At 37.6% G+C, this 17641-nt stretch overlaps 1 protein-coding gene across 1 annotated transcript in view; it reads right to left on the reverse strand.

Annotated features, from left to right (window-relative positions):
- The window catches only part of LOC124721206, a 1098625-nt gene that overhangs the window by 33448 nt on the left and 1047536 nt on the right, over window positions 1–17641 (reverse strand). The window contains exons 17-21 of the mRNA XM_047246056.1: window positions 13790–14042; window positions 10013–10128; window positions 9679–9835; window positions 7674–7808; window positions 6758–6917 (exon numbers count right to left, since the gene is read on the reverse strand). Coding sequence (XP_047102012.1) covers window positions 6758–6917; window positions 7674–7808; window positions 9679–9835; window positions 10013–10128; window positions 13790–14042 — 821 coding nt within the window. The remainder of the gene's footprint in view (window positions 1–6757; window positions 6918–7673; window positions 7809–9678; window positions 9836–10012; window positions 10129–13789; window positions 14043–17641) is intronic.

Raw genomic sequence — 17641 nt, forward strand, 5'->3', positions numbered from 1 at the left:
CACTGCCTGTGAAACTTATTGTGCTCTGCAAGATCTGCAGCAACTTCTCTGGCCAAAACACTCACTGGACTTGTCTCGAATAGGGCACATATTGGATCTGATAGTCGAGAAGTGACTTGTGTGACTTGTCAACCAACAACTCTTACAGAACTACATGGACACGTAGAACAGGTGTGGAATGACATATCCCAGGACAGAGTTCACCACCTGTATGATCGACTGGATGCCAGAGCCTGTGCCTGTGTTGCTGCCCACAGAGGTACACCACATACTTGTATCGGTGTTTCACCATGGGTTAATACCTGGTACGTCTGAACAGCATGTGCTATTGATCTGTAAATGCAATCATTTCATGTACTCCATATGCACTGTTGCAACAATAAATCTTGAGTGAACTGGAAACCTCTAAAAGGGTGTTCCATTTTTTTTCTGGCAATGTATATACAGAACAGGAGCATTACAACACCCATCCAGCACATCCAACTCCAGTCTCATAACAGGCTTATCCTGAGGCAGTGCCACCTGTGAAAGCAATTATGTCATACACCAAGGCTGCTGTAACTTCTTCATAGTATTTTATTTGGGCACCAGTCAGCTGCTGTGTGGGGTAGCCACATGGTCTAAGGCATCTTGCCACGGTCTGCGCAGCTTCCCCCCATCGGAGGTTCGAGTCCTCCCTCAGGCACGGGTGTGTGTGTCGTCCATAAGTTAGTTTAAGTTAGACTAAGTAGTGTGTAAGCTTAGAGACTTATGACCTCAGCAGTTTCGTCCCAAATTTCCAAAAAAGCAGTCAGCTGCCTACCTGAACAAATGGCAATTGATGAAGTGTCTGAGATCAGAGTTAACCACCCAGTGGCAGGACATGCTGCTGAGCACAATGTGTGTGATTTCATAGCTGCTTCACAACCTGTACCATCTCGATGCTACCCCACAACACCAGATTCTCTGAATTACATAGATGAGAGTTGTCATTGCAACATATCCTCCAATCTCATAATCCTCCTGTCTTCAATCTCCACTACTCCCTACCCCATACCCTCTTCCACACCTGTTCCATGACCATAACTCCATTCTTCCTGTGCCCTCTTCCTCTATTCTGTCTCTTCCTCCCAATCCACTCCTCCATCTCATAAGCGCTGCGCACAATTCTCCTTGCCTGTAACTTGAACGAGCTCACTATTGCCACATTTGTAACCCACCCACTTGCTGCCTCTCCCTCCCAGCCATTAGCAAGCTTCCTCCAATCTTCCCTCCCACTCCTCACCTTCTTCTCCTATTGCACATTCCACTCAACAACCCATCGCTTCAGTCGAGCTGCAGTGCTGGCACAATGTAGTAATTTGGAAGAATGTAACTGTGTAGATGGCAAAGTTCTCAGCCTGGTGTATATACTTATCGACACACCAAACGAATCTGTAACCGTGTAGTCAAATCAATTGTGCCCTAGAATAGAACTCTAAAGAAGAAATAAAAACAGGAGAATTGCAAATAATAGATGCCTGAAGTTTTAAATAACATCATTATATAACTTTAAAACTATTGCAGTATCACAGTATCAAGAAGCGACTGATTATCCCACCACAGAAATTCAATAAAGATGTGCTCAGCAATTCTGTATGTCACTGGAACAATGTATTAAAAGTGTTGGTAACTATTTTCTTTTCTGATGTCAACTATTATTTCATAATAAAGGAAAAAGTAATGTAAAGAGAGAAGTCATCTCAGTATTTTTTTATTGTTGTTTATATATGAGCACATGATGTCAAAATTAATTGTTATTGATGCAGCAAAAAATAAATGCAACATCATGATATTAAAGCTCAAGTTCTTTGTGGGCAGTGGAACAGTTTCATCCCTCCAGGAATAACACAGTGTGCCTCTGTATTATTAACATTGGTGTCAAACTAGTGTTTCAAAGGTTTCTTTTTTTTTCTGGCAGTGTATATACATGTGCTATCCTGATACTACCCCACAACACCAGATTCCCTGAATTACATAGTGAGAGTTGCTGTAGCAACACATCCTCCAATCTCGTAATCCTCCTGGCTTCAGTCTCCACTACCCCTGCCCCTTACCCTCCTCCACACCTGTCTCATGACCTTAACTTCATTCTTCCTGTGCCCTCTTCCTCTATTCTGTCTCCCCCTCCCAATCCACTCCTCCATCGCTTTTGCACTGCACACAACTCTTCTTGTGTGTAACCCGAATGCGCTCACTGTTGCTGCATTTGTAACCCACCCACTTGCTGCCTCTCCTTCCCAGCCATAAGAAAGCTTCCCTCAACCTTCCCACCCACAACACCAGATTCCCTGAATTACATAGATGAGAGTTGTGGTAGCAACGCATCCTCCAATCTCGTAATCCTCCTGGCCTCAGTCCCCACTACTACCTGCCCCATACCCTCCTCCACACCTGTTCCATAACATTAAATTTTGACCTTTTGAGCACAATTTTAGAAATTGTGGTGCAGCTCCAAGGTAGGTTAGATAGGACACTGTGGTTAGGTTGAATGCATCATTGTTTGATATTGGGCCAAAACAGCTAAAACTGGTAATGAGATAGATATCTTGAAGTTTGCCATCCTGAACTTAAATAATGGCTGTTAAAGTGCTGTTATACATTACAAATAAATGAGAAGGTGTCTTCAGATGGATGTAAGGAACATAATAACATAGAATGGGGCAAGAATGTAACAAACAAGGAGGACTCATAAATAATGATGAAGGGAAATAGTCCCTAATATACTGAAACGAAATTAAATTCAAGTCAACAGAAGGTACCAAAATAAACATACCACAAATGAGAATAGCGACAGTCTTCAGTCTAAAATTTGAAAAAAGAAAAATGTAAAATGAGTGGTAAAGAAGTCTGAGAGGAGCCATAAAAGGCATATGCATACATTATTTCCCAAAGTGAAGACTGTGATAGTTCATCTTTATAAGATAAAATATATACATTTTATGCATACTTTATTACAATACAACTCATAATTTCATTAATAACAGAGGTGGATTGCCTGCTGTGTGTGTCTGCGAATCTGTACCGTCAAAATCTTTATATTATGTTCAACATCTTTGTGATATCTATCTATTGACAAAATGGTTAGTGTTTATAACAAAAGTCTTGTGACTTTCTTTTTTTGTACTTTTAGTTTAAAGACCTCTATATGGAAATGTTGTTACTGAAATGGGTTGTATTCTTTTCACATGGATCCCTAACTTTTCCTAATACCTGCTTTAAGAAGTCCATTCCACTTGCTGCCAAAATTGTTTCAGTAAAAAATCACCAGCTGTGTTCATTTTCATTACAGTCTGGGATCACACTGAGTCCTTATAAAAAAGGGTAATGAGTTTCATAGCACTTTCTGCATTAGTATTATTTGTTGAAATTCCTTAGGTCAGTGCTCCAAAAAACAAGGAGAGACAGTCAGGAATGAATATACAAGGAGAGACCTGCAGATAGCCTTGGCCATGGAGGAAAGAATGAGTTCTGCAATACTGAAGTGGTTAGGTCATGTAAGGCAAGTGCACCTGACTTAAACTCCATGTCAATATTTGCAGACATAGGTACCAGGAAAACGACTGACTGGGTGGCCTAGGAAGAGAGGGGCAGATGAGGTTAACAAAGATCCCAAGAGGAGGGGAGTAATATGGGATGCAGTGGAGAGAGAAAATATGTACCAGGACAGAAATCAATGGAGGCATATTGTTCACAAAGTTCGTACCCAACTAGCTGGAAGGAAGTCAAGATGAAGATGAAGATGATGATGATGATGATGATGATGATGATGATTGCGATTGGTAAACAATTATGTGGAAATATCTTGCAATGAGACATATCAGTTGTGTCATATTTAGCTGGTGGGAGTTGGCAACAAACTCAACTTAGAACTGCTCAAAAGCTACAGGCTTAATAGTGTCTTAAAGTTGTATGAATTTTAGTCTTGCTACAATTATTACTGCTTTAAGATGTAGGTTGCTAGGTGCCTCTCTTCTGTGCTGCTATTCAATTCATCATTTTTTGACTTTAATGTAAAATTCAATTGATAATTTGCTCTTGGACCCCGCAAATTACATTGAAGTAATATGTCGGGCTGTAATAAATGGCCTGTGTGATCATGGTAGTCAAATGACAGCCTTAAGATTTGCCAGCAAAAAAAGCAGGAAATGGTCACACCAAAGTTAAACATGTTAGAACAATAAATACTGAATATACTAGCTTGATTAGATACTGCTTACTCTAAAAGCAATGGGAGGATGTCTACCAAGCAGACACAATGCGAAGTTCAATTCATTCCTGAATGTATTTCTCAGTCATTCTGAAGCCTGCTTCCCCAAAAGTCAGATTGAAATCAAACCAACTGGTAGTGAAAGGAAAGGGTTGTTAAGAACTGACATTAAAATATGATGTGCCAAAGAAACTGCAAAAAATCATAAAATTACTTAAAACTTCCCAATCCTCTGGATACGATGGTGTATCAAGTAGGACTTTGAAATGATGTGCAGACTTAATCAGTCACATATTGTGCTATTTGTGTAACCAGTCAATGAAAACTGGGGTGTTTCCAGATAGACTAAAACATGTAATAGTAATGCCAATCCGCAAAATGGAGCAAGGACTGTAATAGTCAACTATCGACCCATCTCTCTGCTGCCAGCACTTTCAAAGGCACTTGAGAGAATAGTGTATGATAGGACTTATAGCCATACTATACAAAATAGCTTATTGCCACCTATACAGTTTGGCTTTCATAAGGGATTCTTGACAGAGAGAGCCATATTCAGCATACCAGATATAATTCCACATGGTATCCAATGGGAATCTTTTGTGATCTTGCTAAGGCATTCACATGAAATGAAAAATATGGACTCTTCCTGATTTTGATTCATGAACCACTGATTTTGTTAATCTACTTTAATGATCTACCAATTACAATTAATGACAGAGAAAAAACAGACATGTTGACTGATGATACAAGTATCCTTATCAAAGGTTACAACTCCAGAATGTAAGATACAGCCCTGACAGTCACTAACTAAGTACACAAATGGTTCACAGCAAACAGCCTAATCCTAAATTTTCCAAAAAACTAATATATTACCGTTTCAGAGAGCAAATAAAAAACTTTAGGTTCCTGAACTAGATATTAACAATCAAAAAATTCATGAAACCACATATACAAAATTCTTGAGCATCCAGATAGATAGTCATCTAAAATTCTAACATGCATGCCAAAAAATGCCAAACACATCACTGTGTACAGAAAATTAGCAAGTCAAACAATAAAGTAAAAACTACATGGAAAATCATAAAAAATGAGACAAATGGAAAGTTCTCTGGTGATGGTAGAGATGAGAATATTTAAAAAGTTGCAGTCTCAACTTTCAATATACTTTTTCTCACTATACCTGAAAAAACAGGGACTCATAATAAACGATTTCCCACAGAATCCATAGAGCTACTTAATCACATGCAAATTACATGAAATGTAACACTTCATTGCAAAAAAAAAAAGAGAACTCCTAAAGAAAGATAAGATGGAAAGAAGAAACTGATCAGTTGGTCAAGAAGCTTAGGTCAGTGTGCTTCACACATAGAGCCATTTCTCACTTTGTTGACAGAGATATAATGTTTTATACATTTTGTACTCTCCTATGGTATAATGCTTTGAAAAAAATGCTGCAGGATTTCAAAAAGTCTTCAAACTCCAGAATTGAGCAGTGAGACTAATATATGGGGTATCTAACAGAACATCTTGCAGGGATCCCTTCAAGTCTCTCAGGATATTTACTATTACAGGTCAATGTACTATATACTCACTGATGATGTTAGTAGCCAATAACAGGGAATTGTTTTTGAAAAATCATGACATTCACAACTACAACACAAGACAGGTGAAAAATTTCCACCAAGGGTACACATCTCTCTTGGAAGTACAAAGGGAAGCTACTGAGTCAGGTATAAAAGTATATGATGAGCTTTCAATCAGTATAAAAAAGGAAATTAATAATGTACAGGTATTCAAAAGGAAACTAAAAACATTCCTCATAGAACAAACTTTTTATAAAATGAATGAATTCTTCGAGTTATAAGGCATCCTTTAGTGTAACAGTAGAGGAAACCACTTAGGTAAAAATGCAGTCTTAAAAGAGAAATGTAGTATTTATGTCATGAAGACAAAATTTTGTATTATGATAAAATGTAAATTTGTTTATGTAGTTAGGATAAAAAATATACTCTCAGGAGAAATTTTGTATGTTAATATGAAAAAAGTAAATTAATCTGATTATTTATTTATTTATTTAGCCATCCACAGACATTTTAAAATGTATGGATATTATATTATGTCATTAGGGTAAAAATGAGAACTTTCATTTATTTTACTATTTTAATCATTCACTAAAATTTATGCCAGTAAACCGCAGGTTTTAAGAAGTAATCAGTTGTTCTTAGGAAATAAGTAAAATAGTATATATGTGATATACAAAATGTTCGTCTAATACCATATTATTTCACTTGACTTATCCTATATTACTAATATTCTACTTCTCCAATATATAATCAACAGGAACAAATAAAAAATCTAATTAGAACAAATCAAATCAAACTGCAGATATTTTAACCTATCTGTTGACCAACAACTGTTGCAATAGTGCCCTCATGCATCATACTTTCAGTCATATGGTACTGCAACCTTTTGTTTTTAACAGTCTTTCTATCATTAAAGAAACAAAACTGAAGAGTTTTTAATACATACTTAGGCTTTGTTTCTGCTTCTGTATTAGGCACAAGTGGTTTGCTCTCTACCAATGGTGAGGGAGAGCTGGGACGTTCTCGGTTTTCGCCAGAGAAATCTGCACTTAGTAACTCCGGTCGTTTTCTTCCCCCTCCTCGTGCCCTTCGAGCCCATGATCGATCTGAAAAAATTGTAGAGTATATTTATTGAAATAACAATGACAATTTACAGTTTACACAATCAAAGGAAAATTCAGTTAGGAGACTAATAGATTATGAGACTGGCCAATAACTCACTTATAATTTATTAAAATTTATATTTGCTGTATGCACAAAAATGGTTACTATTGAACCCTGTATTCATCTTAGCATAGACAAAGGTGTATGTTGTGACCAAAGAACTTAAGTTGATTGTCTCATTGTTTCTATGCCTCTTGGTGTTTAGCCAGACTTATAAACCTAGATTTCTTACAATATTATGGAAAGGATAGATTGTCAGTCACCATATAGCAGAGATGTTGGGTCACAGACAGGCAAAACCAAAAGGCTACTAAACACATAAGCTATCAGCCAGAAGGTCTTTTTGTTGTACCTGTCTGTGACTCAATATCTCCCTGGTCAACAGCATCTATCCATTTCGTAATATTGTTGTTATTCCCTTGTGGATTTTACATTGTTTGATTTGACCTACAGTTCTGTAATTCCTTCCATGATGAACAAACAGAAAATTTACAATAATCAACAATTATGCTAATGGAAGCAATTATGCTTTATTTGAGATGAAAGATCCACTGAATGAAAAACAAAAATATTGTATTATAATGAACCAAGTTATATTTCATGTCATTTTAAACTGACACAAGTTGCAATATATTAATAGATCACCAAATGAAGGTGGATAACAGTCCCCCTGGTGCCTAGTTTCGCTCATAATTTACCTAAACTTCCCCATGATTTTCTTTCACGTGAGCCATCATGGCCAGATGCTCTGAGGAAGTCCATAAGGTTCGAGTCATCTTCTTCAGAGGGAACTCGGCTTCTCCTGCGCCGTAGGCTCCCATTTGGAGTAATATCTATAAGAGATAAATATTTTTACAAGCAGTAATTTATAAGGTAATAACATACATCATCATACAATTTAAGGTTTTATGGTCAGTGTTTACTTAAGTTAAAACGTACAGGCTGAGAGGCCAACAGTAGTATACAAAACTAGTCCTTGACATTTTAACCTCCAAATTGGGAAACATGAACAGCAACAAATGCTTGAGGCATCCTCAGATTTATGGAGCTATAGAGAGGGCATCACCATTCACCATGTGATGCCAAAATACATGGCTGTCTCAGGCTGGCAATATCATTCTCAATTAAATGTGAGTTGGCATAAGGTCAACATCTACATTTTATTTAACTTATCTCCCTCCTATTTTCTGTTAGAACTACCACGGTGTTTGTAAATCTCAATGACCTCTGTATACATGTGTGCATGACAACGAATTGTCTTTGATAAAATCCTAGTCTCACTGAATTCTATTTCATAGTTCCAGTCATGGAAAACGTATTTTGCTATGGCCAATTTGTCAGTTTGTTACAGGCAGCAATTCCTTTTATGTTTGGCTATGCCAGTGTTAACACATATTTTTGTAGTTCCAATGTATACTTGCCCACAACTACAAAGAATTTTATACCTCAGGTGTCACTAGTGGATGCCTTATATCTTTTACCATTCTCAGGAATTCTTTTCTTTTCTTGGTGAGTCAGAAGATAATTTCAAACCCATACTTGGCTAAAACTGTCCCAGTGCAATCTGTAAGCTTGTTAATAACAGGAAGGAAAACTTTTTCAGTTTTTCTTCCTTAGTCCTGGCTTTTCCTCCTATTGGACAGAGTGGTCAATCCAACTCCTTATGGGAGTAGCTATTTACAGTTATTGTTCACTTGATTTTTTGCTAATTTGCAGCTTCTAACTTACCATAATCACTGCAACTTATTCTTTTAACAGAAATCAATATGAAGCTCGAATTCAATTCCAGATAATGTGGTTTATGAGAGGATTTACAACCGTTTCTTATGGCATGAAGGAACTGAAACTGGTACCCGATTCTGTTTGAGCAGAAGCACAGTCAAATTACTGAGTGAATTTAAAAGAAAACAAGTTGTTTTAACAGCACAATTACAATACTTATGTAGTTAGTGTTGTAGGAATAATATTTAATAGGCTTTTTATTACAACTAATTACCATAGAGATAAGATATTGAGCGGCCAAGTCAACTGGTGTTACTTCAGTTTGCCATTTTATTGAAATTACTACAAAATTTTCACAAATTTGTAATTTAATGGGTAGTAGTAAAAAAATTGAGATCTTTGAGTTGTGACTAGCTGGAGCCCCTTTTCTGTAATACTGTGAGTGAATGAGTTACTGTTGCCATGTCCTGGTGTGGTTGATTGCTGCAGATGTTTTGACATGTAAGGTTGTTTACCACTGTAGCTTTGATGACATACTACCAGGTCCATTTGACTGGTGTGCTATGCCTGCTCTACGACCCCATTTTGTAGTTTGCTCTAAACCCATCAGATGACATTTCATTATAAACTACTTTGTTGCCAGTTTGATGTCAGCAGTTTCTCTCGACCTGCACAACACTTGGCAGGTTTTGCTGCAAATCTAATAGATCATATTTCAATGAACATCCTCTGATTTCTGCCGATTCTGTAGCTTTGCATTTTGCTGTGAGCCTATAGTGCTGTTACAGACCGCAATAAATAGTGTAAAAATTGTACATAAATACTCCTCAAACTCTCACTGCTCACCTAAAACAAACTGAGAAATAGCAAACATTTCAGAATGTTCAGCTACCAGGGTGTGACAAGAGATGTGACAATGCAACACCTGAGGTGCAACTGCCAGGTCACACATGTAGCAGTCAAAAAGACAATTTGATCTACCTGGTGAGTAGCTGAAGCTTTCATCCTTGCCAATTCCAGGTGGCTGTTCTCCTGCAGGTCCAGAAAATGAGCCCATTCGCCGCCGTGTTACCAATGGTGAGCTCGTGATTGAGATATCTTCTTCAGATGTGACAGTACCATTTTGCATTTTTCTGCCCTGGTAGCATGAAGATGAATTTCTTGGTTATAACATATGTAGCTGAACTGTTACTATAAAATGTCATAGTCTGTGTACTTTGAATTTCAGTGCAAATAAGCAAGTGTCCTGAATTACTTGACAACAAAAGCTTACACCAAAGGCATTATATAAAAAAGTTTATATTGTGGCATTTACCTTCATATCCCTGTCGAGAGTTTTACTCTGTGTAAAACCAGATCGAATATCATACAACAGAGAATCCATTAGATTACTTTCTGACTCAGAGCCATTCTGACCAAACTGTCCACTCACTGCAAAGAGAGAAAAATGAAACTGAAATCACTGAAAATATTAATTTGTTTCATAAATGCTGTGGTTACTTAGGAGCAATAATTCTTTTATATGAAAATGTTTACTTTAAAAACACATCAGTCATTTAGCAAATGAAAAGTAACATATAAATACAGAGTCTGCCAGAAAAATGTATACACTCTTTGTCAGGCTCTATCGAGGTATCGATATTGTCGTTCGATTTGAGTTGCAAGTGTGTTGTAGTATGGTCTTTGGCTCAACAGATGTTAGTACTTTTATCTCGGTACTGAGAAAACAAGATGGCTGGAGTATGCTTGACATTCGAGCAACAAAAATGTATTGTGAAGTGGTTTTTCAAGTTTGATAATGCCGTTAAAGTGCAACATCAGTGGAGGCAGGAGTTTGAAACAAAACTGCCAAACTACCTAACAATTAAACGCTTCATTGACAAGTTCGAATTGCACGGAATGATTTGTGATATTCACAAAGGAAGATCAGAAAGACAGCGTATAGCTACAAGTCCTGCTATGTCAGCTCTCATGTTGGAAACGTTTGTTAATCCTTCACAGAGGTCTGCTACACAATGTGCACATGAAGTAGGGCTTAACAGTACAAGTGTATGAAGAATTCTGAAAGCTGCAAAATGGAAAGTTTACATGCCATGATTACTACACGTGTTTAATGATGATGATTCTGATAGCTGAATGCAATTTTGCAAATGGTATCAGCAAATAGTAACTGATGACAAACAATTTGTGAAGAAGGTAGTGTGGGGTGACTTAATCGAACTGTGAATTGGCATAACAATGTGGACTGGGCACCAGAAAACCTGCATGTTTATGTGGATAAAGTGGCAAATCTACAAGGAGTTCATGTGTGTGGACTATCATCAAGGGGCTTAGTAGAACCCTTTTTCTTTGATGCTACTGTAACTGTAGAAATGTATCTGAAAATGCTATGCATATCAATTTTGCCAGGTATATGTGCACTTTATGGAGCTGATGAAGAAAGAGGTCTTCTACCAACAGGACGGGGTGCCACCACACTACCACCTAGGCATATGTGCTTTCCCGGATGACAATTTTCCAGGGCATTGGATTGGACTAAGAGGGCCCATTGAGTTTCCTCCACAGACACCAAATCTAACACCTATGGACTTTTACTTGTGGGAAACTGTGAAAGATAACATCTATCGGTGTAAGCCACGCATGCTGGAGGAATTTCGCCAGGAGAATACAGCGACATGTGCAGTGATCTTCACTGTAACATTGACTGATGTAGTTGTGGCAACCACTCATCATTGTATTATGTGTATAGCTGCCAACAGTGAACGTTTTATACATTTAAAGTAACCATGTGTTAAACTGAAGATTGTACAACATATGTGATCAATTATTAAATGAAAAATAAACACATAAGCAATACTTTTTGTTCCTTAAAGTGTGTATGCATTTTTCTGGTGGACTCTGTATAATTTATATTTCCTGAAGAGTGTCTAAATATTATATACTAACATACAGCTGTACTACTTTAATTTGATTAAAAACATTAAATTTTGGTCCTGAATCAGACCACCTTCAGGTCCCAAAAAGCAATTCAGCTATGCATTGTCCAGCTACAGTGTCAAATCCAACTTTTAGAATGTTCCATAATTGTTAATAGCTATGTGTGACAACTGTGTCCTGACATCATCAGACACAGATGTATCCACCCTGTTCTCTGACTCTGAACTTTGACTGTAATAAAAAGACAGTAGTACAGCAGTCTATTATACAATTCAATTTTAAGCCTTCCTCAAAGCTATCCAGCACTACCTACAGAAAATATTTATTATATACTTTAATTAACAAGGGAAAAAGAATCTTAAAGATTATAATGTTGTGTACTTTAACTGGAAATATTCTTTAACTGTACAGCTTTGTTCATTATGTAACATACATTTTTCAGGTCCACTTTGAAGAATTCCTACATTGCAAAAAAACACATTGTCTCCATGGCATTTTGAGGAGTGGAATCACCAAAGACTGTAAGTAGGCTTTGTCCTGGTGGTATGGAACCTTAGAAATTTATGTCTGTGGTTCAAATTTAATTTGCTTTATATAATAAATAAATAAATAAAATTAGTTTAGTAAGCTGACATTGACAGCTGAGTGACCTTTGTGCCTTGTTTTTGTATTATGCTGTACTGATTTATAATATTTACTATAGACACATAATGTAACTTTCTTCTCTAGCATACTCTGATGTCGTGAGGCAACTTAATTTTCATTTATGCAATAAGATAATTTGAAAGCATCTGGAATGGTGAAGCATGTTTGGTTTTTGGATAGTGGTTTGTGTGAGCTTTGGAAAATGGAAGTCTTGAGGCTGCTTGTGCCAACTATTTATTTTATGCTTTGTTATCTCTGCAGGCACACAAACTGAATTTACAAAAATTTGGAAGTCATTCACTTCTAGTGTTCATCTGTACCAATAAAATTTGTTATAATTTTTGAGAATGAATTACTAAATGTTACACCAAAATATCTCCTTGTAAGTTGCTGGACCTACAATGACCTATCATTACCTTAAATGCAGAAACATGGTGCAGATTTTTTATGCGCAGTACACTGCATATACATTGATGCAGTTTCATAATATTAGCACTTATTGTTTATTTGAGTAGTTTAATTGTTTGCTTTACATTGCAAACTTCACTAAATTGACTTATGAGTAATCTTCAGCATTAAGCTTTACCTGATGTGATCACAACTGTTTTCAGGATATCCAGGCAGAAGTCTTAGGTATGAACCTATGCCATAAAGTGGTGAAGTGATTCATTTTCCTATGTCTCATCTTTTCAAAAAATTTTCTCGAAGAGTCCTGTCTTTCAGGTAGTCTAATGTCCCAAATGTGGTCGTTAAAGCCTCTGTTTCTCATTAGAGTATATGATATTTTCTCTATGAGTCTGTAATATCAGAAATGTTGAAGCCTACTGGGCAACTGAGAACAAACTTATTGCAAATGTCTGAAATAGGCATTCTACATTTTCAGCATCCTGTCATTCAATGTTATAAGATGAAGCCAATTGTTAAGGAAGGTGACAAAATGGGAATGAATGAAACTGAGGGGTGAAAATGGAAACCAGATCTCTATACATTTGAGCAGCAAAAGAATAAGTTAAAATATTTCTTTACAGCCAGACAAGAACATTACAGAATTATTCAAGAGGCCACAGGAGAGAACGAAGAAACCATTTGCAGATTTTCTGTTGTAACACAATATAAATTAATCTGAGAAGTGCACATGCTGTGATAGTGATGAAGGGTGGGCCTGCATCATACTGATGCATAGCAACTTCAGATATGAAGTTTCTGAGGATGTGGAACTTTTATGGTGATGGGTCAGTCATCATACAAAATTACCTCATTTGGATAGGAAGTAGTCAGCCATGGCCTGAACACGTTTTGGGAAAGCATAGAAGCTTAAAAACCTAAATCATGGTAGAGGGGAAAAAATTGGAACTCTGCTATTGAATATGACTTAAGTATCTTAGTCACTATGCCACAGAACTCCTTTATTTTTGTTTAAAGATTGTTACCAGTTTAAAATATGCATTAAGTGTAAGTATCACTTTGCTCTGTGCTACAGTACTCGAGTAAGATGAGAAGGGAGACTTACTGTGTCGCCTCTTGGCCGCCAGCTGTTCCTCGCGCTGCCGCCGCCGCATGTTGGCTTGCTCCTCTTGCACCCTCCGCCTCTCGTTCTCCTGGACAGCTTGCTTGAACTTGACACAGAACTGGTGGAAGATGCGGTAACACTCCTCCAGCTTGAATGTTGCTACGTCTTCACAGAAGAAGTCAGCCAGAGCTTTGCGCACTTTCTCCAGTTCGTTCATGTCTTTTTGCAACTGTGACATGTCCAATTCAGCCATCTATGAAAAACACATTAACACTGTTCATCTCTGATTTTGGACACACAAAGTGCAAACCAGATTAGTCATACATGAGATCTCAAGGAGGGTAGATTGAAATATGTTATGGAATATACAAGCTATTTGTAGAGAATAGTGGCTTTAGACTTCTTTTCTAGGCTAGATATAATGTGATTCATATTAAATTGATGCAAATAAATGAGTCCAGGAAAATTTCTAAATGGTATTGAAAGACCAGCAATGGAAGTTGTATGCCTGAAAATTAAATGGCTGCTAGTAAAAATTAAAATTCAGCACAGTTTATCCTCAGAAGAACCAGGGATATTTTGTGCATCAAGAGGATACTTTGTGCTCCTTCCAAACAACTTTTGTTATAGGCCTAATCTGGTGAGCAATATGTGAATTGGTAATTTATAATTCCTCTTTGATTCGAAAGTTGACAATATGTAGCACTTTTTGGAAGGCCTTAGGTGTACCCGGAGTGTTTGGATTTGTTGCAATGAGTTATAGGAGCATTGTGTCTATTTTTTCTGTAATTCAGGTGCTCTTAGTTTTGAGTGAATTTTGATATTCAAATTGCAATACTTTTAGGATATCTGTAACATAAAATGTCTTATTGTAAGTTACAATGGAAAGACACAGTTCAAATAAGTCTAAGAGTATGTCTACATTTATGTTGACTGGAGGTGATTTGTGCCAGCAATTTTGTGGAGCAAAGTTACCACATCAGCTATTGTCCAGATCTGCTAGTTATGTGTGTGCGTTACATCTGTGTTTTGTTAGTTGGGCAACAATTCTTTTTCAGATGCAGCAATACAAACATGCCAAGGAATTGCAATAGAAAAGATGGAAGTAGATGTTATTCAGGGTATTCTTTGGAGGTGCTGGATAAATGTTTGCCTGCAGTTAGGGTCAGGACCATGTCAGCTATGGCTGCAGAAAGGTATTTTAGCATATCCAGGCAAACAATAATTAATAAGTTAATGAGAAATCATTCTTTGAACCCACGTAAGTCAACTGTATTTATTGATGAAGAGGAAAATTATTTGCTGGCTGTTCATAGAATGAAGGCTTTCATGACCGGATGTTTCAACTGCCGAGAATTCTTCCGGGTTGTAAGGCCGTGGTCTATAGAACTCTTCTATCCCTGAAATTTCATCCAAAGGTACGTTGTACATCTTCGGAGGTGCTCCTCGTTGTGCGGAGACTTGCCGACTGACGAGTCGGTCGATGAAGAACGGCCTACATACCATGAAAAGTGGGCATGGTCTGGATTTCAAGTGACAGCAGAGATAAACCTCATCAAGGATAAAATATAACTATTTATCATAGTACGTCAAAGATAAAAACTTCTCATCGATTCTGTAGCGCCACTGTCCATATATCGCTGAGTTTCATAGCTTCTTCTTTTCTGTTAAAATTATCCCCATGCTTACATATTTCGATAGCTTCTCTATAGAGGCGTGGATAATAGATCGTCATAGTACATAAAACTTCAGTTTTCGAAAATTTCACTGCGTGATCACCCGACTGAAGAGTGTGTTCCGCAACGGCTGACTTGTCTGTTTTCCCAAGTCGGCAAAGACTTTTGTGTTCCTTTAACTGTGTATTCACACTTCTCTTTGTAGTTCCAATGTAGACTCTACCACATGTATACACCACTTGCAGACAGAGGGGGACGTTTATCCTTAACAGAACGAAGTGCTTGGCCTATTTTCTTAGTTGGTCTGAAAATCGGTCGAACGTTATGTTTCCTTAAAATATTGCCGATTTGATCCGTTACTTTTTTGATGAAGGGTAGAGAAAGCATGTTCTTCCATCGCTGTGTCCTATCGTTGTCCATAGATCTCCTGTTATTCTGTCGCAAAACTCTAGTTATTTCTTTACTAGAGTACCTATTCTTCTCACAGCCTGCTTTAGATGTTTTAACTCGGTGTCTAGGTATTCCGGCGCACAAATCCTTTTAGCTCTGTCCACTAGACTTTTAATTACACCTCTTTCCTGTTGTGGATGATGATTGGAATCCTTATGCAAGTAGCTGTCGGTATGTGTAACCTTCCGAAAGATTTAATGTTTCAAGCTGCCATCAATCTGTCTCATAACGAAGACATCCAAGAAGGATATTGCATTGTCTTTCTCCTTTTCCATGCTAAACTGGATTTTAGGATTTATAATATTTAAATAACAAATCAATTCCTCTAAAGCTTTTTGCCATGTGACCAAACCAGGTGATGAGCAGGTTGATGGTGTGGCCATGGGTCACCCATTGAGTCCTAGATCGCCAATTTTTACATGGAAAAATTCGAACAATTAGCTCTGGAAAAAGCGAATAAGAAACCATGTCGATGGTATCGATACGTGGATGATATATTTGTGGTTCAGCGCCTGGAAAACAGCTGTTACAGTTTATGATTTAGTCATTTAATCAGTACACTCGCTATTTTTCTTCAATTAGACAAGGTGTAAACAGCTTCAGTGTAGTATTTCTACTTATCTTTCACTGTACAAAAAGCCACTCTGTCCATATTAGCCGAACCTTTTTAAAAACACGACGAAACCGGACAGCACAAACACGTTTCAAAACCGGTTGCGTTTACATGGAAGCGAAAATTGATTGTGGAATTGGAAAACCGGCAGACCTACGTTTCTAGCATTTCTAGACTTAGAGAAAGCTTTTGACAATGTTGACGGGAATACTCTCTTCCAAATTCTGAAGGTGGCAAGGGTAATATACAGGGGGCGAAAGGCTATTTACAATTTGTACAGAAACGAGACAGGGCTGTAGCATATCCCCGACGTTATTCAATCTGTATATTGAGCAAGCAGTAAAGGAAACAGAAGAAAAATTCGGAGTAGGAATTAAAATCCATGGAGGAGAAACAAAAACGTTGAGGATCGCCGATGACATTTTAATTTTGTCAGAGACAGCAAAGGACCTGGAAGAGCAGCTGAACGGAATGGACATTGTCTTGAAAGGAGGATATAAGATGAACATCAACAAAAGCAAAACGAGAGTAATGGAATGTTGTCGAATTAAGTCGGGTGATGCTGAGGGAATTAGATTAGGAAATGAGACTCTTAAAGCAGTAAAAGAGTTTTGCTATTTGGGGAGCAAAATAACTGATGATGGTCGAAGTAGAGAGGATATAAAATGTAGACTGGCAATAGCAAGGAAAGCGTTTCTGAAGAAGAGACATTTGTTAACATCGAGTATAGATTTAAGTGTCAGGAAGTCGTTTCTGAAAGTATATGTATGGAGTGTAGCCATGTATGGAAGTGAAACATGGACGATTAATAGTATAGACAAGAAGAGAATAGAAGCTTTCAAAATGTGGTGCTACAGAAGAATGCTGAAGATTAGATGGGTACATCACATAACGAATGAGGGGGTACTGAATAGGATTGGGGAGAAGAGGAGTTTGTGGCACAACTTGACTAGAAGAAGGGATCGGTTGGTAGGACATGTTCTGAGGCATCAAGGGATCACAAATTTAGTATTGGTGGGCAGCGTGGAGGGTAAAAATCGTAGAGGGAGACCAAGAGACGAATACACTAAGCAGATTCAGAAGGACGTAGGTTGCAGTAGGTACTGGGAGATG

Source organism: Schistocerca piceifrons, chromosome X (genome assembly GCF_021461385.2).
Source record: "Schistocerca piceifrons isolate TAMUIC-IGC-003096 chromosome X, iqSchPice1.1, whole genome shotgun sequence".
In the NCBI taxonomy this organism is placed as follows: domain Eukaryota; kingdom Metazoa; phylum Arthropoda; class Insecta; order Orthoptera; family Acrididae; genus Schistocerca; species Schistocerca piceifrons.